General features: G+C 40.3%; 1 protein-coding gene across 1 annotated transcript in view; it reads right to left on the reverse strand.

Moving 5' to 3' along the window:
• Positions 1-21,562, reverse strand: part of TBX20 (T-box transcription factor 20) — a 37,702-nt gene that overhangs the window by 5,683 nt on the left and 10,457 nt on the right. Inside the window, exons 5-7 of the mRNA XM_035319282.1 lie at positions 17,984-18,142; positions 14,534-14,610; positions 2,570-2,679 (exon numbers count right to left, since the gene is read on the reverse strand). Of these exons, the coding sequence (XP_035175173.1) occupies positions 2,570-2,679; positions 14,534-14,610; positions 17,984-18,142 (346 nt within the window). The remainder of the gene's footprint in view (positions 1-2,569; positions 2,680-14,533; positions 14,611-17,983; positions 18,143-21,562) is intronic.

Raw genomic sequence — 21,562 nt, forward strand, 5'->3', positions numbered from 1 at the left:
GAGGGGAGGGGAGGGGAGGGGAGGGGAGGGGAGCGGAGGGGAGGGGAGCGGAGGGGAGGGGAGCGGAGGGGAGCGGAGGGGAGGGGAGGGAAAAGAATCTCTTCAACAATAGATTCTCAAATGTGAAAGAGAGCTACTCTTGATTAATTCCTCCTCTGGTTAATGAAATGAGTCAACCAATGCAGTAGCAGGAAGCAGAAATTGTGACAATTCAGCAGTAGAAACTGATTTGAACGAAATCTTGACCCTACCACTGAACCAAATCCTAAGTGCTGGGAAATTAGGATCCAGAGCCAAACTGCAAGGATACCATAGTAGCAGACCAGAGCAAAACCGTTTACAAAGCAAGGAATATCTGAGCATTACTGCACTATCGTGAAAGCTGGCTACAAATCCCGATTTTACTAGAAATTGTACATTTGGCTCTGTTCCAGGTGGCTACCATGAATCTTGTATGTCGATGCTGGAACACAGGCACCCAGACATTATGCACTGAATAGTTTTGATTTATTTCTTATCTGTTAATTCCTTTGGAAACAGACTTGTTGTGATAAATACACTGTTGAGGACTAGCCACTTCTATCTTTAGGTGGCTGAAATTGGTTGAGATAAGAATGCTCTGTATGGGTGTTGAAGTAATTAGAAATAAATAGCAGTGAGAGTTTCTTCTTTCTACACAGAACAAAGTATGCCATTACTTCTCATGAGGAACATCCAGAAAGACCCTTTCCTCCTCCAACTGCAGTGGTCTCTAATTACAACCTAGCACTTCAAAAAGTCTCACATATTACAATTGCTGGCAGCAAAGAAATGTGTTCTAATAATTCCAGGGCAGTCAAAGCCTCAGAGAGCTTATTACGCACACAACCGAGCAGCATGTATTTATTTAGCTATCAATTCTCATACACCTGGAAGGACACCCCTCAGTTTTGCATGCCAGGTTGTTTTCAAATGCATCAGAAGAAATAAAAATGTCTGAGCAGTTTCAATAGGAAACTCTCCTTATATCTCAGAGGACTTTTCGTTATTTAAGGACACCAGAGCTTAACAGAGAGTGAAGGCGGAACAAGTTACTCATCTCCAAGAACAGAACGTGCAACTTTGTGCATTTCTCTGGTTTCCCAAGACAGTCATATTCTATGCTACCATATGGCTCCCAGATTAGAAAAAAAAGTTAGTTGCCACAACTCATTGTCTTCCTCACTTATTTGTCATGTTGCGTCATCTTCTTCACTTATTTGCCATGTTGCAAGTAAATGCAGAAGTGTACCCTGTACATATTATACATAAAATTAATTTTAATGAAATATTATTTCCTCTAATTACACCTTCCCTCAGAATTCTCTTCAGAAGAGAAAGGCTCTGACGGCCAGTTCTCACACTGGTGCTCACCCTTGTTCACTTTGTCACTCCCAAAAAGGGACATCATACCAGGAAGAAATGCAATTCCTGTAGGTAAGGTGCCTTGCTCTGAGCACTTCTGGCAAGGGAAAATTTAACACCATCTTCAACAATAACTGGCCTAGCATCTAAACTAATGTAAAGTAAGGTAATCTCCAAAAGTATTTGCAAGAATGGTATCGTACCAGCTAAGGAGTTGCTCCAGAAACCCCATAATCTGAGGAACTGCTCTTAGAATAGATGTGTGTGAACATGCCCAACTAATCACATTTTGTTGAAGAGCAGCTTGTAGTTAAAAATAAGTGTGTTTTCCCTGCACAAGCCCAAAGAGCTTATGACCAGAAATAATGCTCTTATCTTAGCAACACTGTATGAAGTTAGAGGACAAGACAAGGGCACTGCCAGCCGGGCAGCAGATAGAACTGTTTTACCTCAAGTGGCTGTCGCATATCAAGCAGGTCACAAAGTCACCATGCAAAGTATAATACAGCACAAGTTTATGCTAGTCAGCAGTCTCACAAGATGGATCCATTTCCAGTGGCAAATTATGTCAGATGCAATTTGTCCAGCAAGTCACCCCACAAAGAACAACTCTGCGTTGCTACTACTTCTGCAGCTGCCAAAGTAGACAAACCTAAAGCATTTGAGGTGAAGTGCCCAACCAGGAAAAGCACCTTTTAGAGATCACAAGACAAACAAATGTCAATTTTCCAGGCAGCTATGGACTTCTCTTCCTGTAGAGGCAAAACAGGTTAACCACAGGCTGGCTGAAGGTGATCAGAGCCAAGTCCTCTTGGCAGAAGGCTGTAGGGGCAGCAAAGGGCACATCTATGTTACCAGTAGTGCTGAGCCACAGCTTTAAATTCCTGCCAAGGGATGGGGACTCTTAACTTGTACTCAGCACCATGGCAATTAAGTTGTATGTTTTTCAGCCATCTTGCAGAGGAAACTTCTGCTGGCCAAGTCTGCACATGTATTTCTAGAGCTGTCTCCTGAACTAGCCCCCAGCTCCAGTGTCACTTGCATATCAGGTGTCCAGAGAAGCCATAAGGGAATAAGTATTCCTCTTAGTGGATTTTATGGCAGAGACAGGCACCGGAGTACCACAATACTGGCTGCAATCCTCATATTCTCGAGCACAGTTTACCTCGTGAGCACTTTTTCCTACCTCTGCTTTGTGTTGCCTGACTGTCATCTCCCAGATCATCTTCTCCTCCATAGGTTCGAATGGGAGATCGGGCATAGGAATGCTTTTGGATAAGGCTCTCCACACTTTCTCTGTGAAAGGAAACAGCATATTATACCAATAACACCCTAAACAGCCTCTTATCTGTTTCACAGAATAACTCGAGTCATCACCCTGTGACTGGCAGTGGACATTTGGACCTCAGAATGAAAAACTAATTAATTAGGTTAAAAAATACAAACATGCTGGTTTTTTTCCTGTCCAGTTTTCACACAGCTTTCCCACGCAGACTCTCTAAAATATTTTTCCAAAAGGATTACCACACAGCTTGTTTCTGGAAAAGCCATACTTGGCCTGTTCTAATATCCCTGATCACCTCTTACCTGTGTGGTGCTGCTTCTCCAGCAGACGAGTTAGAGTAAACTTCCCACTTCCCACTGCATTTCCTGAATGTGGTCTCAGACAGCAAATACAAGACCAGCACTCCTTACAGATTTGAAAATTCAAACAATAAAACCAGTGCTCTGGATGTATTTGTGCTCAGTGACCAGTCCATGTTCAGAGACACATACAGAATCATAAAATATCTTGAGTTGGAAGGGACTCACAAGGATCATCAAGCCCAGCTCGTGGCTCCACACAGGACCACCCAAAAATCAGACCATATGTTTGAGAGCATTGTCCAAATGCTTCTTGAACTAGTCCAGATCCTTCCAAGCAAGCTTTCATGTCACACTTGACCATCTGATCTGGCACTCTCCCATTTTTCTGAAACTATGGGCAAGAGAAAGATGTGTCAAGAGACAGCCTACCTCTGAACATATTCTCTCTATGTCAGGGCCCAGGCCAATTTGCAGCAGGAAGCCTACAGATACTACAGATCTCATGCAGCGTCTATTCTGGAAAGGTAGAATTGCCTGCCAGGCCCCTGCCTCACCAGTGGCACAAAGCACTGAAGTCACCCAAATCATTTTTAAATAGAAGAAAGGCATATCTGCCTGATAAGCCATAGTAGTTTGTAAGGAAGATCCAACCTTTCACATTCCCATTGTATTTCCATGTAAGTATGTGGCATAATACCAAAGATGAATCTGACCTCGGCACATTTAAAAAAAGGCCCTGACCTCCTGTTCCCATTCAAGATATCTGTTTAAAACTGCTGCTTGGTGAAAGTTTTGTTTGAATTCACCCTTTGGTTGTTCACATTCATTAATGCCCTTCACTATGAGCTTGTGGCTGTTGCAGAAATTCCAAGGAAAAACATTTTCTAAGTAACAGGGTAAATCACAATGGCATATGTTTTTCTTTCCTACAAAAAGCCCATTATAGTCATTTTGTCCTTGGTCTATCACTGGCATCATTACTTACGCTAGTCTCCTCAGAAAAATAAATAAAAAAGGGATCTTATCAAAGTGATTTACTTGTGTCAGGATTGGAAGTGGACTGAAAGCAATGGCAGTTCCTACATAGAGGATGATATAATTGAATTACTGCCTTTTAAGTGATTGAAAACAGTAGGCATATCAGGGCTATCTCAAAGAAGATTTTACAAAGAAAAAGTCAGATGACATTGTTTATATTATGCACTGAATGCCTCTTGAAACTTTTTTTTTTTCAGCAGCAGAATGTCAGACTGAAATGCAAAGAATTTTACATAACCAAAAAGACTTTCTCAGATGAATACAGAATAACTGAATAATGAATTACACCAGTATTGCCTAAGTGATTTAGATACTAGTCTATGAACATATGCAGAACCAAAGAAGACTAATCCTTAAATGACTGAAAAATAACTGTAATTCAGGTGAGATTGTATTGTTTGTATTGAGTTTATTTCTAGTAAATTTCACCTTATAATGACAGACATTACTGCATGTAATAATAACTTGATGCAACAGAAAGAGTGCAGGCTCTAGTTGTAGTGCAATGGGACAAGTTCATCTCTTAACCTCATTGGATCCAAAGGCATTTGAGGATAAATTCACCTCAATAAATTTACATTTCAGTTACCTACAGGGATTTAAAGCTAAATCAAATGCCCACAATTATTGCAGACTAAATTCTTTCCAAATGGGTCTGTATGCTAGACAGAGAACTCTATTATTCTATATGGTTGTCTTCTTTTAAAGGAAAAAGAGAGATGACTTCTTAGTGAACCCTGAATCTGCAAAGTCTGAAAACAGGGAACTATGTGGTAGATTTATTTATTTATTTTTAATGTTGTAATGTTGCAGGTAGTATGATAAAAACTTTAGAAGATTAATCTAATTCGTTGGCACAATAAGCCTTTTTTTTTTTTTTTTTTTTTTTTTTAGGGAGGGGGGGTGTTTTTTAAAAAAAAAAATTTTTAAATTAAAAAAATTCTTTTTTAAAAAAAACTTTTTTTTTTTTTTTTTTTTTTTTTTCAAGGCAGAGGGAATGGTTTGAACAAGAAAACTTGGATCAGGGAAAGCAACTCATTTCACAAAAGCAGTTCCTTTTGTACAGCTCAGATTTAAAGCTCAAAATTTTATATACTTATCTAGCCTAACTACACTGGTGATTTAAGCTATAATCACAGCACACCTACTAATTTTTCATTTTGGAAGTTGAGGCTGTGATTCATATCATGGGTGCAAAGTGCTGAGGGTCACACCAAGATATAGGTACCTGGACTCCAGTGCCTTCAGGTGGACACTCTCCTTTTTCATACAACACCTGCTGCAAAAATACCTCCAAACAGACCTATGAAATACAAAAGGCTGAGCGGGAAGCCACCTAAGCATGCAAAAGGAAACAAAGGAAAGAAAGATGTGGTGCATTTTTTCCACACATGAAGGGTATCCAAGCTCTCCCACTAAGTGTTTTTTCTTCCACCTAGCAAAGCAAGAACTGAAATCTGCACTCAGGTCTTCCCCGTCTCAGACAAGTAATCTAGCTACCACATCAAGGGATAACCTTTGCTTCTCTTTGTGTTTCAAAGGAAAGGGATGGTGGCATCTGCACCCAGCTCAAATAATTCACGTTCAGAGAACACCACCCAGGGAAGTGTTGGGCTGCAACTCATCTAATCCATGGAAACATATAGAGTTTCCCGCATAGGTTTGAAAAGGAGCTGAACCTCTTCCAGCCTTTGAAGACAGAGGTGCTTTTTGGACTTGCTCCAAAGTAGACATGTAGGAGAAAGCAAAATTTCAACAAGACAACTTAAGTGCCTGTGAAATCTAGTTCAAAATGCAGAAACAAACCTGGCAATCTGGACTAAGGGTTTCTGCTTTTTGTCAACCTGGAACAAAAAGACTTAAATGACAAAATCTTCCTGGAAATTCTGTTTATGAAAGTTTGAACTGCTTAGACTATCTAGAATATGGTGCTCTGTAGAATGGGCCAATACATTATTTTTATTTTTTAGAAATCCTAAACTATTGTTATGCTAATAGCAGTACAGAAAGACTTGTTTATTTAAACCTGTGGTTTTATAGTTCTTTATGCAACTTCTTCAGATATCACAGCATAGTTCAAAGGATTTATGGAAATAATTTTTAAGTTACTGAACAATGAATCAATGTTTGCCATTTTGATTCTAAAAAAAAAAAAAAAAAAAGTGAAGAGTATGAACAAAAATGGGATTTGGTGTAGGGTTTTTGTTTGTTTGTTTTTGTAGGAGTTTCCCTTCAGGTTTTTCAGACCTGACCCACACTAACCTGCCTGAAGAAGAAAGTGATTTTCAGTTGCTCAATGTTCTACTTCTTTACTTCTGTTATTCAGTTTGTGATCACTCATTATCTAATACTTGCAACCTAACATTTTTCATCTTTTAATGTATCTTAGAATGCTATAGTTTCTTCTCCTAGCAATGAACTTCATTTTTAAGAGAACAAAAGATAACAGCTGGATACTAGAAAAATGTCTTCTTTCTGTCACATTCTTTTGTGTGGCCTACCAACAATTTTCAGTTTTTCAGAATGCTTTTCAACTCACAGTTACCCTGTGAATACCCAGAGGGGAGAAAAACCCCACCCCCACATAATATATTACTATGATTAAGCTGTGTTACATATACAGCTGGATAATAGTAGCAGATGACAGGCTGGAGAAGAGCAAGTTAGGGGCTAGAGATGTTCAAGAAAAAGAATAAACCCTATGCCAAATGGAGAGGAAAAGAATAAGCTCTTATTGGCTAGCACACCCTCTGAGAAGTTGCTGAGGCAAGACAAACGTGAGGAGAGGTAATATGGAAAAGGAGCTTAAGCTGATCCCAACAAACTGCATTCTGACAGAAGCACACCTTTAGCCCAGCCCCTTTAATAAGCAGTAGCTTATTATGAAAAAAGTGTCTCTCTCCTTTGTCCAAGAAATAAAGCATCAAGTTTTGGATCAGAAACCTGAGTGAAGGACTGGGAGAATTTATCAGCTGGTAAGATTTTGAGGTGCATAGACAGCCCCTTGCCATTCTGCAGGTTTTAATGTTTTGACTGAACATTTTTCTCTCATCTCTTCCAGCAAAGCTAATCTTCCAGCTAGAAATGCTTTATGTCTTGCAGCTACATGCTGGGTCTTTGGCCATGTTCAGTTAACACTGTGCTGTACGTACAGAGTAGTCTCAGAGGATCAAAAGTAGATAGGAAGATCCCAATATAGCTGACAAATCATTCACTAGCACTTCACAGACTAAACCCAAAATCTTACCATGGTATTGGATATTCGCTGGGAGACTGCTGGAAACAGACCTGGGAAGCAGCTGAGGAGAAGGCCCTGTGTGAGGATGCTCACTTCCTCTTGCTGTCAAACCCAGGTTACAGAAGTTCTCTCAGGAGAAAGTACCATCACAGATTACACAGAGCAAGATCTTTAATCAAGATGAAAGAACACTGCTTCTTTGTAGGTGTAAGCAGGCATCTCTCTGATGCTTCTTTACACCACTTTTCTTCTGGTTTTGCTATTACTCTGTTTCAGCCATGCATCTGCAGCTGCCCCCTGATCACCATGAACCTGACACTGAGGCATGTGATCACAAGCCCTGCTGTTATCAGAGGGCTCACCATCCCACAATGCCCCATGAACAAAGGTGCTGACACATGCCTATGTGTACCTGAAGCTATAGATTTTCCTGAATTTGGCACTGAGAGCATCCAGGAGACAGGAAGCCTACCTTCTCCTTCTGGGATGAGGAGGCCTAAGGCGATATGCTTGGTTTTGACAGAAAGTGTTAGAAAAGCTAATCCAGAATGAGTTTGTTGGAGCCAGGCCTTGGTTAACATCCATCTTAGATCTGTACCATGGATCCAGAGAGGATGGAGTTGATGTAATACTCAGGCACCCCTTCCACTAGGAGATGGGTTTTAACAACCATTGAAGACAACTTGCAGAAGTAACAAAGAGCAGGTAGGAGATCCAGGCACTCCAAACTCATTCTCTACAGAATTCACTGTCTCAGGAATGGCTATGGTGGGGGGAAAGGATGACAACAAATTTCAGAGCACAGTCAAGCAACCCGTTAGCATTTTCTCTATTTGCTCTTACTATACAAGTGATAGGTAAGCAAAAAAATATGGATATCCTCAGAGTCCGCTCCCTATTCCTGGTGTCATGGCTTTTATCTTTTTCTTTACAAAAAAAAGAAAAGTTAAAAAAAATAATAGAAGGAAAATAACAAAATAAAAGAAACTGACAACCATGTTTTGCTTGGCTATTCAGTTCAACACAAAGAAAAATATGGAACAGGATATAAAGTGTATGAATTATCAGTTTGCAGCCTGAATGACTTCTTTAGTTCTGCATTTCAAAGGTTTCCTTTTTCTTGTAGCTGCCAGTTAGTATGTTTGGAAGAAAGCCCAGGTAACAGAAGACATCAGAAGTAAGGTGAGGTGACGACAGATGGAATAAATGGGCTGAGAAGGCACAAAAAGAAACTTGTCGGAAGTCGCACTCTCATAGATTTTTTTAAGGGAAAAGATGACTAATTTGTCAAGATGCAAGTGCTAAAAACAAGTCCTAAAAAAAAAAAAAAAAGGAAAAAAAGGAAAACAGCAGGATGAACAAATACATTTCTATGACAGCAACTAAGAGTGAACAACAAAAACTGTCAGAACCACTTTCAGATATTGTTCAGCCTTCATATTTCTGTAGCTTATAGCTGTTATTTTACACATGCACAAACATAAAGACGCATATTAATTTGGTGCATATAGATATTCTACTAGTAAACTAATATAGCTGACTGACTCTAGGAACCTAATTCAGCTCTGACAGGGTACAGACCCAATCCTCCACCAGAACAAAGTAACACCATTCCACTGCTTAGATTAGAGCTGAACCAATTCCAGCCGTGTAAGAACCAGGGCCCATCAAACTATGTTGGCTCACATGAGGTAAAGGTTAATTTGACTCAAAATGTAATAGAGCCACCACTTTCACAAAACTATTGGACAAGTATTGGATCAATGCAATATCCCAAGAATATATACAATCTTAAGAAAGAAGTAAAATGAGAAGCAATTTATGAAACACCTAGCTTTAGATGACTGAGGGAGAAAGGATGAGTACATCTCCAAAGCGGTGTTTGCTAGCACCCTCATAATAAAAATCGGGCTACCGATGGCAGTTTTGGAAGAGCTATAATATGGAGATGACGTAGCCTGACTGAAGCCATGACAAGGGAAAAGTGATGTCTGAAGGAGGAGTATGATGTTATTAAATATATCCACCCCACTTCTTTCAAATGTAAATATCAATAAGGAGAAGAGCTATCTTTATACAGAGAATGAGGAAAAAAAAAGAAAGAGGGAGGAACTAACTTTAATATATGTTAAATGTATATTTAATGTATATTAAAGTTCTTTCTCTGCATCTTCCCCACCGCCCCCCCCCAAAAAAAAAAATAAAAAAAATGATAGCAGCACACAACTCCAAATAAACAGTCCCACAAAGATCCATTTCACCCAGTGAATGCCACTAGTTATTTGTGACCATCAGGCAGAGGATGCAAGATGAGGACCGAGGAGCACTGTGGCACGGGAATCTGGGTAAAGTCCCTGGAAAATTTCCCCTGTGGTGGAAACTGTGGGTCTGGTCTGACATCATCCTGTCCCCTTAGCATGCACCGCACCCACATGAGGTGAGTGGAAAACACTAGAAAATAAACATTTTATACTGCTTTGCACAATGAAGAGAGAGATTAAAAAAACAGACCCAAATGTAAAAATAAGCTGGGGTATGAGTGCTTAAAATCTTGGGAACTGAAGAGGCTTTTGCTGTCATAGAAGGTTTTCTGATGGGGAAGAGGAATAGCTGCCTGGCTAAAGGGAAGCACATTTGGAAGAACCAGACTTGAAGGCAATGTTTCAGGTTTCATTTATTTCAGACACCTAAATGTAGGCAGGTAGTTCTTTCTAGATGTCCTAAACCATCCAAGCCTCCTGCAAGGGTCTGGAAGGGTTGATACAAAAGCTACAGACAATCCATTCACCTCTCTGGAGCAACAACTGCTGATGTAACCTCAGCACATCTGGAACAACATGAGACACCAGGAGTTTAGGAACTGGAGTACCCGAAGTCTCTCCTTAAACTCAGGGCTTAACTTCTTGCTACCTAAATATCTGATATGATCACCCGTGGCTGGTCACTGACATTCACAAACCAAGACCTAACCAAACACAGAAGATCAGCTGGCAAGTTGGACTTGTTGGAGAACTATGAGAAAGCCCTGCTTGACAATAGACATGGGAGTAGGTCACAGAGAGTATACATTTCTGGCTGTTGGTAGGGGACTTTCAACACCCAGGAAAGTTGTTCTGGACCAGCAGTAAACAGTGGGAGCTAGGAGGAAGGCAGCCTCTGTGGGGTGAACAGGGAAGGGATGGGAGCAAGGGCTGCTGCTCACAGCACATCGTTAAACACACGGCTTTGACTGCTCCTTCAGCAGAGCACTACCCATATCCAGGCATTAGCTCTATTTCGCTTGCAGCCTCAGTACAATGTACCTCCACATTTCAGACATGAAGTTCCTCGGGGAAAAATTCAGAATCTGATTACCACACAAATCTAGCTGGGATGCAGTTCTCTTACTTTCCCCAACACAATCCTTCCTTTCTCTGCCTAAAAATCACTTGTGTGTGCAGCCATACTTTTCCAGTAGCTAAGATATTGCCCCTCAAAGTACATATCTACCTCCCAGAAGCATTACTGGACTTATGCAGAAGGTATACTCCCTTAGTTGATTTAATAGTCATGACTCCACACCCTGAACTTGCCTATCACATGCTGGAGCAAATAGACAAGCAATTTCAGGCCATTATAATGTTCCATCAATTCTCGTTTGATCATTATGTTATGACTCAGTAGTTCCATTGACTCACACTCTTTTTAACAATTACCTTTTTCTGTGGATTGTTTGCATATTTAACTGCTATAGTTTTATTTATTTACCTTCTTGTTTTTAAAGGCTAACTCTTTACCACAACCCAGAAGATAAATCCTGGCTCCAGAATTACCAAAAATAAAAAAAAAAAAAAAAAAAAAAAAAAAGCAGAAGCATAAAGACATTCCCTTAAAACTTATCCCCAGAGTGCCAGAGTGAACTGCTTGTATTAAAGCCTGCTTTAAAAAAGTCTTTTGTTAAAAAAACATAAAAATAAAAAATAATTTTAAAAAAGTTTTAATTAAAAAAAATATTCCTCATGTCCACATTACTGTGTTTGACATCCTGTAGTCAACACCACAGTACATCAGCTTCCACAATCTGATAATTTCTACTAACTGTTCAGTTTTTCAATCACAACCACTACAAGAGCCTTTTATATATATATAGAACATAGAAGAAAAGTAAATACCACATAAAAAGATCAAAATCAGCCACTTATCTAAATCACAGTAGCCATAGATAAAGCCTGTCCCATACCATAAATAGATTACCACAAGTAATGTATGGGAGGAGTTGATTGTGGAAGGAATCTCACATCCTACTGAAAATTCAATATATATCAGACTCACATAAAATTTTTGCAACAGTTAAAAGCTTTGCATAGATAGCTGTGAGTACAAGAAACTGGTGTAAGGTATTTAAACAGGAACAAAGGAAAATATAGGGACTTTGATAGCTTTGCATTTGCTTAGCTCCTCTACTATTTCACAAACTTGACTAACTTTACATGTATTATTTTAACTCCAACACATATAATGCAAGCAAATTTAATCCTAAAGGCATTTGCAGCTTGAATTTCCTACATAGGGATCGTAAATCTAGAATGGGAAGCCTGAAATCGTTAAAGTCGCATATTTATAAAATCATATTCAATTAGGTTAAAAAAGCACAATTTCTGTCATCATGTCATAAAAAGATGTGTTTTTCTCTCAGATATACTATAAAGAAAAGCTCCCTATATTGTTACAGATAGGGGCTGTTTTCAATCAGTTACAAGGAGCAATCCAATTACCGGATGGTTTAGTGCAGTAACTGACTCCAGACTAATTTAATTTCTTTAGGTCTCTAAAGATCAATTGATCTGATTTGTTTCCCTCCCCAAAGGCTGTTTAGGAAAAAGCAGGCTTAAATACCTGGAAATGAAATACAAAGCTCTGTACACTTTCACACTACTTAGGTCATTCTGAAAAGCTAGAACTTGTGATAAATGAGTGCTCTCTTGGCCCTAACATCACAGAATGCTTTACAGGAGACCATTAAGATCAACACACAACACTGCAGATTATGCATGCACATGCTGTAAGCCAGCTCAGGAAGCACTGCATGGAGAATATATTCACAGCTTCTAGATAAATACTCATGTTTCATGAGCTGGGCAAACTCCATTGCATAGTCTTTTCTCCAGCAAATATATTTCTTAATCAGTCATCTTACTGAATTTACTAAGCTTACAACTTGACCAAGTGAAGTCACACCGTACTAGTCAATGCAGCCTCCACATCTTGGAATGCACACCTCCACAGACGTTAAGACTGGAAACTCCTCCTGTTGTCAAACCTCACTTTACTATTTCTTTTGCTTCACATCAGATGTAAGCAATTTTGCTCATGCTAAGATAAAAGCTATGGAACCAGCAGGCACTTGGAAAATGATTTATGTGCCTGAATATTTTGATGCTGGAAATTAATAAAACATTTGTATGCTTGGACCATATCTAATAACTTAGGAGATTCTCAGTCAGTCCCTTTTGTTTGTCACATTTCTACTGCCTTACTACTTAACGTACTGGCAGCAGTTTGTGTTTCTTAAACAGCATTGTCCCATAATAAGAGCTAAATGTCCCCATTTAAGTCAAAATAAGACCTCATCCAAATGTGGACTCCCAAATCCAGAGTTTTGATGGGACTTCAATACTTTCCCACATTCTGTTTCTTGTATTTATTGTAGGTTTCACATTTGGATACCCTATCTTTCATGGCAACATTCAAGCCTGGGTTGGCTGCCTGTCTCAGGCTCTATTCTTATCAATAAACAACTGTGGTTTCTGCTCAACATTTCTGACTTCATGCCATGTGCTGTTATAATAAGATGTCCTCTGGAAAAATTCCTTTCATATCCAGCACCACGATAGTTGGTTCATCAGCACAGAGGTAACTCAGTTTTTCTCTCAGTTTATCTATTCAGACTCTCTCAAAGCTGTGTCATTAGATGTTGCCTGTCTGTTAAACAAAGAAACTGAAATGTGAAAATCGAGGTCTGTGCTCTTTCTAAAGGTCCTTTCTTGACTATTTACTGCATACGAAGCTGAGCTTTGGACATTGTCTACCGTAGTGCTCTATCCAGATACCAAACTATGCTATTTTAATTAAATCTAGTTTGGTTTTCTCAATTTTCAACTAAGACCTTCACCTAAGAAGCAGTTTTTAACAGTTTTGTAAGAATGCATTGTAGTCCACAAGCTTTCCTTCTCTAAATTATCACTCTTTCACCCAGCTACTTAACAGATTGCTAATGATCCAGTCACTAGTAGAGTATAATATATACCACCATTTCCCAGCCATATATTTGCTGGTATTGACATACTTTTGCAGTGCTGTAAGGAGGCTTTTCTAGATATATGCTCAATGAAGTCATATTCAGTTTGTCCCCTATATGCACACATGAAAGATGAATCACAGCTACATCTGTATATCTCCACATAGGAGCTTGGAGGGTTTTGGCCTCTCCAAATTTTCTTTCATGATAATATACTCATGGGAAAAATTGGATGTGCTATATGCATCTCCATCAAGTTCTCTTCCAGCGTAAAGGGCACAGGCTGCTTAATTTGCTTCATTTGCCAAACCATTTGACACGATATCATAGAAATGTGATATGCTGGAGAGTGACCAAGAGATCAAAGTTTATTTCCGACTCAGCTGTGGGTTAATGTGGCAGTGGTTGCTTATAATGAGCTGTATACACAAAAATCTGTAGTTTCAAGATAAAGCTTTCCTCTGATGAAGCCTGTGGTACAATTTTAGAGAAACAAAACTGGCATCTTTGTCATCAGTGTGGGACTTATGGGATTTGTCCTGATGGCAATAATTGCTGATTTCAGTGTCTGGGACTACTGATGTGTATTTTGGGAAGCTCTCCTCTCTCTTTTCCACTGTGTGGAGCAGTGGGGAGCTATAAATATGTTTTTCACAGGACCACTGCCCTTGTTTCCTGGTGACCCAATTCACAGCCCTCAATAGGATTACATGGCATGATAAGAAAAAAGTTTTGCATTCTGAAGTTGTAAAACTGACCCTCTCCCCCTTCAAGAAGCCCCATCAGGAAGATGAATATATTGGCCCCAACCAGAATAGATGTCAAAACTCAAAACAGCTCTTTCTTCATAAAGTTTATAAGTATTTTTAAAGGAGGTAGAAGAGGCTTACTATATGCAGCAAGATAATTTTAAAACACACAGGTTCTCAGGAGTTGAAAGCATGCTTTTCCTACAAACTCTCTTCTATTTATCTTATCTGAATGGAAAGTAAACAGAAAGTCCCCATTACCTCTCGATATCAGTGAGTCTGGAAGAGTCCCGGAATCCTTTGGCAAAAGGATTGCTGTCAATTTTCAACTTGGTTATCTGGAAACACAGAAGAGAGCAACACAACATGAATATAGCGTACAGCAGTGTACAAAGCGTTAACCTATCCATTCTTCTGATTTCTCCACTAATTGTATCTGTGCTCCTTGTGTGTGTGAGCTGTTCTAGAGATGCTGCAAAGCAGGGGAGGCAAAGCAGTGTGTGGTATACACGTGGAAATGGATGGACCGAGGGGCAGGGTGGGCTCAGCCTTCACGTTACCCAGAGCAGGAGGAACCTACTCATGTGAGACATTATTGCTTCCAAACAGTTTAACAGCATGAGTCAGGTAGTCTTTTCCAGGTGCAAAGCACAGCACCCTGCTAACATCTGAGCCTCTCCAGTGGAGCTGCACACCAGCTAATAGAAGCTCAAACCATGGGTTCTTGCTGCAAACTTGAGGATGCTGCTTCAGTTACACCACACTTTTTTTTTTTTTTTTTTTACCCCTCCTTAAAACTGTGATGCAAATGCTCTCAGCCAGACCTACTAACCATCACACAGATGCTGGTTAACTTTTTTTTGTTGTTGTTGTTGTTTTGTTTTTGCTTGGAAAGATGCCAAAGAAGGGAAGGAGAGGGAAAAAAGTGCAGAAAACTTCTAAACTGACAGAACCTGGATTAAATGAGTAACCCCATTAAAACCATCACAATCCATGAAAACCAAATCTCTTGTAACTAAAACTCTCCTCCTATCTTCAAATGCTGCTCAACAAATATGCCCAGCCTTTTCTTACTGTCAGAGTGACTCAGAGATCAGGGGAGCCTCTGTCCCACGGCATCAGGGCTCCCCTCAGCTTTTCAGTGAAACTTCTCCAGAAAGGATGGTGGTTTCCACTCTGCTTCTTGGGAGCAGGAAAACACATCTTTGCCCTTGTAAAATTTTCTAGCTGTCCAATCAAATGAGGTTTGGTCAATATCACTTGAGACTTCAAAATAATATTCAGATTTACCAACCATGCTTCTACCAGGAATTAAAATTAAACAGTTAGTAAGAGTTAGAGGGAAAATACAAGGTCTGTTCTGCAAGGCCAGACCTTGTCGCCAATACCGCCAGCTTCAGCTAAAACCTGTGAAAAACGTTGCCTACTAAGCACTGACTTCTGCCTGGCTGTCCTCAAAAAAGCCTGTATCACAGAGGCTACAACCTCATTTTTGACAGCTGGCTCACCAGACTCAGAAAGAAAAGTGATCTTTTCCAAATCCTCAGAAAATCAAATGCTGTCACCAAGCAAAGTTATTTCAAAAACTGGTGGCTCTTGCTCTGAGGTACTGTGCAAGAGGCACTACAGCTCACCAGTTGTTACTGTGGACTGGTCAAACAGCACAGTACGTTAGCATTGGCTGAGGATTTGAGGCCATCTCACCATGCAAACACACACAGTGACAACTGTCCTGAATGCTACCTTTGTCACAGGATCCTGTAACAGCTCAGCAAGCCAGGTACAGTCTCCTCTGCTTCCTGAGATGCCCGTGTCCCGGACTCGTGGCGATGTGAAGAGCAGCGGGTTAGTGCCTCATGTACGGGGGATACTTTTGTGGCAGTGCTTGAAAACTACCTTGCAAAAAGGCAAGCTCTAACTAGTTCCATTGACTTAGATCACCAACACACGGAGCCAAGTGTACCGCAGAACCATAAGGATTTCTATTAATCTCTTGAGCGTATTTTCACCAATCAAACTTCCATTTTCCTAATATTAAAGATTTGGTATGACATCACAAGAGAAACTTTTTGTATCCACCAAAGCCAGATGAGACTCACAATCATTTATGGCCATATTTTTCCTGAGAGACTGTCTCACCAACAATCAGAGAACATCTGCTAGAAAGCATTTTAAAATGAAATCTGACCTACAATTCAACTCTGTGGCAGTGGTTTGACTGTTTAAATAAATGCATGCCCTTTAAATCTTAAATTACGAGATAGTTTGTTGAAAGTGTAATGTATTTAGCTTTTATCTAATAACCTCCAGAAATGTAATCAAGCCTTCCTTAAAACAGTTCTGAAAGAAATAGCAAAAATGAAAAAAGGCTCCATTTTCATTAGTCATAAATAAAATGACAGCATCAACCTCTAGGGGTTCCGGAGATGTTCCATTGAGAAATTTTCCAGGACTCATTGCATGTGCTTTGGGAAGCTTAGTTTGAAAACATTTCTGATGTAAATATCATCAGTAAACATAAATCCATCCTACAGAAATAAATGTCAGGTTTAGCTGGGTTTGTGTCTCTTACTGTTCTTCTAGTTTCTACAGAAAATTAAATGTAAAAAAAAAACTAACCAAATGTCCAAGGTTTTTGTTCTTGTGACTGCCGTTTGTTAAATACATTTTCTGCAACATTCAGATACAAACCCGTGTCTACAGTAAAGAAGTCCTGATGTTGAAGCCTTAAAACTAGATGTGGTGTCTTTTGTAAGAACCAGCTTAACACTATCACTGCTACATTCACAGCTTATTTGGCCCCTTATGTCATGGTTTTGTTTTGCTTGTAGCATTTAGAAATTAAATGTTTTTGCTTCATATTAAGAAATGCAGGCTTCTTTAAATAAACCAGCAGGTTCTTTAACTCTGTGATGGTCTCCGCCCACACCTTTGGACAGTGCTTGTTACATTTTTCTTAATTTAGAGGAATTAGAAAGGGTTATCTGTTTTGAAGTGCAATAGACATTAATCCCTTTAAATACACTCTGAATCACGCTGAAGCCAACAACATATTTCTACTGACTTAAATATTAAAGCTCTACCCACTGTTGAGCAAAGCCTCTGCTTTCTGATTGTTTATATGCTTCCTAAAATTACTCATTAGCAATCCATTGTTTTGATCTCCTCCATTTTGTATATATTATTCACTGGCATGCAAATTGAAATTCAAACATCTGGATGTAATCTGGGCAGTGTCTGAAAAGCATATCTCTGAGTGATTTCCCTTACATTTGAGCCTTACAGTTTAATCAGTCAACTTCTCAAACCCATGAAATCATCATGTGCAAACCAGAATATCACTCAGCTCATAGCTCATGGTGTAAAAGATCACTGCAAATAAGAACAGTTCCTTAATGAACTATAATTAGAAAAGGGCTAAATGATAATATGTGAACTGCCTTCTACAGAAAGAAGGGGAGACAAATGAAAGCCTCTTTCATGTTGTCTTTACTCACATGAAAAATCCTTATGTCCCTTTGAAGTTACCAGAACTACTCGTATACATAAGAATTACTCCTGAAGAAGAATTAGTTTGAGCTAAACCACTACACACATTAGAGTGGAAAGGTAAGTTATATCAGAAACTTCCCTTGATAAGACTGGGGGAAAAGGGAATTTTTAGCAGCATGGGATTTAGGTACATCTTTGGAAATTAGCAACTGTACTCACCAATTGATTCTGGTAGGCAGTGACAGCTGTAAAAACTGTCTCTGGAAAAATAAATGTCCTGAACTCTTCAGATTTCAGATTTAGCAAAGAAGCAGTGTGATCTTTCTTCTTTATGATGTGGACCCTTGGCTGGTACTTGTGCATGGAGTTTAAAATGATCTGCAAGAAAAATTTACAAGGCACTGTTCTGAGAGGAAGATTAACAGTACCCTTTAAGACTATAAAACAACAGGTTAAAAAATAACAGAAACAATTATCACTGCAGGGGAGACATCTGTAATCTAACTGTTCAGGGGCTGATTTTGGTGATGAGCAAGCTCTCCACATCCTCTAGGCAGCTCCTCACTTCAAAGGATGAAGCCGTAGCCAGAGCCAGTCCAAGAGATGGATTCCTTTCTCTCCTATGCTACAGGTGAGCACCAGCCTATTCATACAGGTGAGGTGCTACCTACCTGATGTTACTGCTTGCATGTGAGCCAGTTTGCAGGTGTCACCTGCAAGGGTAAGTATTCTATTTTACTCTTGAAACTGCATGACCAGGAATTGACATTTGCAAACTGTGCAGGTGAACAAAATAAATAAATAAATAAATAAGAGAGAGAGAGAGAGAAAGAAAACCAAACAACAATAACAAAATATATACATATATCAATCATCACCAGCACAAACTGGCTGACTAAAACTGAAACTTCGCAAATCTTCTTATTGTGGCAAACGTTTAAAGCAATTGACTTGATAGATGTTCTTCACCGCAAACTACCAAAAATGGAAGCAAAGAGAAAAAAAATGGTACAGAACTCCCAAATGACCATGTTTTTTTCAATTTTTTCTCATTAATTATTGTTCATGAGACCCCCAAAATAACTCTAAACCTAACGTACCAACTAACCAGTTCCAATGTTCACTGGCTTCAAACAGCGATTCCCACTTGCTTCAATTACCACTGGATGGAGGCCTTTTTGGCTGCCTCTAACCACAGCATTACAATATAAGAATTAAATACAGAGCTCAGCTTGCACCAGTCCTTGTTATGGATATAATCACAGTCACAAGACTAAATTGGCAATGGTGTGGGTGGTTCTATTTTACAGGGGCCATAACAACACTGCAGCCAGCTCTGTACATCTGGAATAACTAATGTGCATTCCTTGCGAAGCGTTAACTTCAGCTGAAACACAGCAGAAGTGGGACAGTATTTCATGCTAACTCAGTAAATAGGGAAGGTTGCATGCCTTTGCTTTTCATTCAGGGCCAAATATTGCTATGACTTGCACTGTGACTGGGGGTTGCACACAGTGAGAGGAAAGTCATTGCAGCATCCAATGTCCTTAAATTGTTGTATGTCAGCCTCTACCAGCCCAAATCCTTTCTCAGGTCACTCCACCATTGTATATATGCACACATAATGGTCATCAGCCTTGCTGCTAATATCTCCAGCACATTTCTGCCTCTCTGTAAAATTTTGCCTTACTAGCCAGGCCATCAGACTGCTCTAAGCAGCTGGAAAACATATTAGAAAGGTGGTAAGATTACTGAGGGGCTGGCCCACAGACCTCAGCGCTTCCCATGGCCTCTGGTGGCCACGACATCCACACTCTGGCATGACATCTGAGCAGCAGCTGAACGGAAGGAGGAATGGGCTGTGACACAGCCGCTCCCACATGTGCCCCTTCCTCTCACTCCTCTGTGAGTGCAAACTGTGATAAAGAAACCCCATTTCTCAGACAACACCATGTAATCCTTTATGAAAGGTTTCCGAAACCCAAAGCAGACACAGGTAACATCCTCTGCTACTATCTTCTACCTGACACGTTCCCACCAGAGGCAGGTGGGGTCAGTCAGGTACCAAATAATCAAATACAGCCTGTAGGTCACAAGAGACCGACAGCCAAAGTTAAGGGCCCTGTTTCCTTCTCACTGGGGTCTCTGTGTGCGGTGCTCCTTCTGCCTCCTGCACATGCTGCCAATGCCGCAGCACCTGCTGACATTAAATTCAGCAGGCTACTGCACAAAGATGCATCTCTGTGTGTCAGGGCCATCAAAACAGCCTGCAGGAGTTGGATGCCTCAGGTGTACCTCTCAGAGTAGCCCCCAAGGGTAGTCTCACTGTCCAGGCAGCCCCCCACCAGCGAGGCATAGCTATCAGAAAGTCTCAGATGCTGTCTTGGGGATGCTCACACTGCCGTTCCCATAGGAAAGCATCAGGTGCATGCAGACTTAGGGCAGCCCCCCAGCATGTGCTTACTGACCATACAGCGTGACCACAGGCCCCCAGCCCTCCCATCTGCCTCTGTGCTGATAACCCCAGGCAGGGGAGGTGACCGAGATTCATCAGTATAGGATCCAGCTCACAGCAAGGTCGGGCGGGCTTTGTAGGCAGCTGGCTCCCACTGATGGTCACCAGAGGCAATCTGGATGCCAGCTGCAAAATCCCCGAGGTGGTTTTGAATTCAGGAACTGTGCTGGGAATGCAGCTTCCACATTCACTGAGGAAGAGAGTTACCGGGCAGTTTGCTTTTAAAAAGCATGTAGGTTCCCAACTTCTGCCAAGCTGACTTTAAGAAAAACAGGGTGTAACTGCCAGTGGCTATTCTGAAACCCTGGCTTTCACAGTTGGCCATGTTCACACCTCTGTGTTTGCTTTTGCAGACATTAATCTGTTTGAGTTTTGCTATCATAAATGCCAGAAGAGCAATTATTATAATGTATACACTCATGATTCACCTCACCATAAACCAGAAATAATGCCACCACAACTGAACGCAACCGAAAGTCCTAGAAAAAGAAGCCTGTGTGAAAAACATCACTAGAAATCTGAAATATATCACACTCATAAGTGTAGCACAACCAGAAGAATAGGAATTACTCACTGCAAAAATCCAGAGGCAGAAGCCATTTCCTTTCTCTGGAAAGGATATCTGCAAGTGTTTCCATGGAGCAAGCTGTATGTCATGAGCACAGAGATAAGACTTCTGCCTGATGCTTGGGGAGAAAATGTACATAGCTATGGGGTTATGCATGCTGCTGAAGATACATGAGCAGAGATGCTTGCCAACTCTGAAAGTCTCAGAATAATGGAAAACAAACAAATGCTAAGGCAAACAAATGCCTCTCTTCTCTTCAGATTCCTTTTCAGGAAATGAACTTTACAAATAAAACACCACAGTTACCTTAACAACTCAAAATGTCTACCAGAGGATGGAGCAACAAGCCACTAGAGCAAACTGGAATGAGGCTGGTTCCAACTTCAGTACCATAACTAGTATTTAAATGTGGTTTTTAGGTCATTAAAACTTCCTCAGGAAGCAACACGCCTTATCAAACATAATTAACATTTTAGCAGGTCCATTAAAAAGATCTCATCAGCAAAGAAGGGCTCTTTCAAACAGAAGGGAGAGGTTTCAGGAGGCACACTGGGGCACACCATTCCCCCCTTCTCTCTGGGGCTTAGAAGCCCTGCTGGCCATACCGCAGCAAACTTTCTTTAAAGGCTTCAGAGAAGGAATTTGCTCCTTCATTCTATAAAGCACCCAGCAATGATATTTACACAGCTACAATAAGGCAGCACATAAAACCTGA

The sequence above is a fragment of the Oxyura jamaicensis genome, chromosome 2 (assembly GCF_011077185.1).
Source record: "Oxyura jamaicensis isolate SHBP4307 breed ruddy duck chromosome 2, BPBGC_Ojam_1.0, whole genome shotgun sequence".
NCBI lineage: Eukaryota > Metazoa > Chordata > Aves > Anseriformes > Anatidae > Oxyura > Oxyura jamaicensis.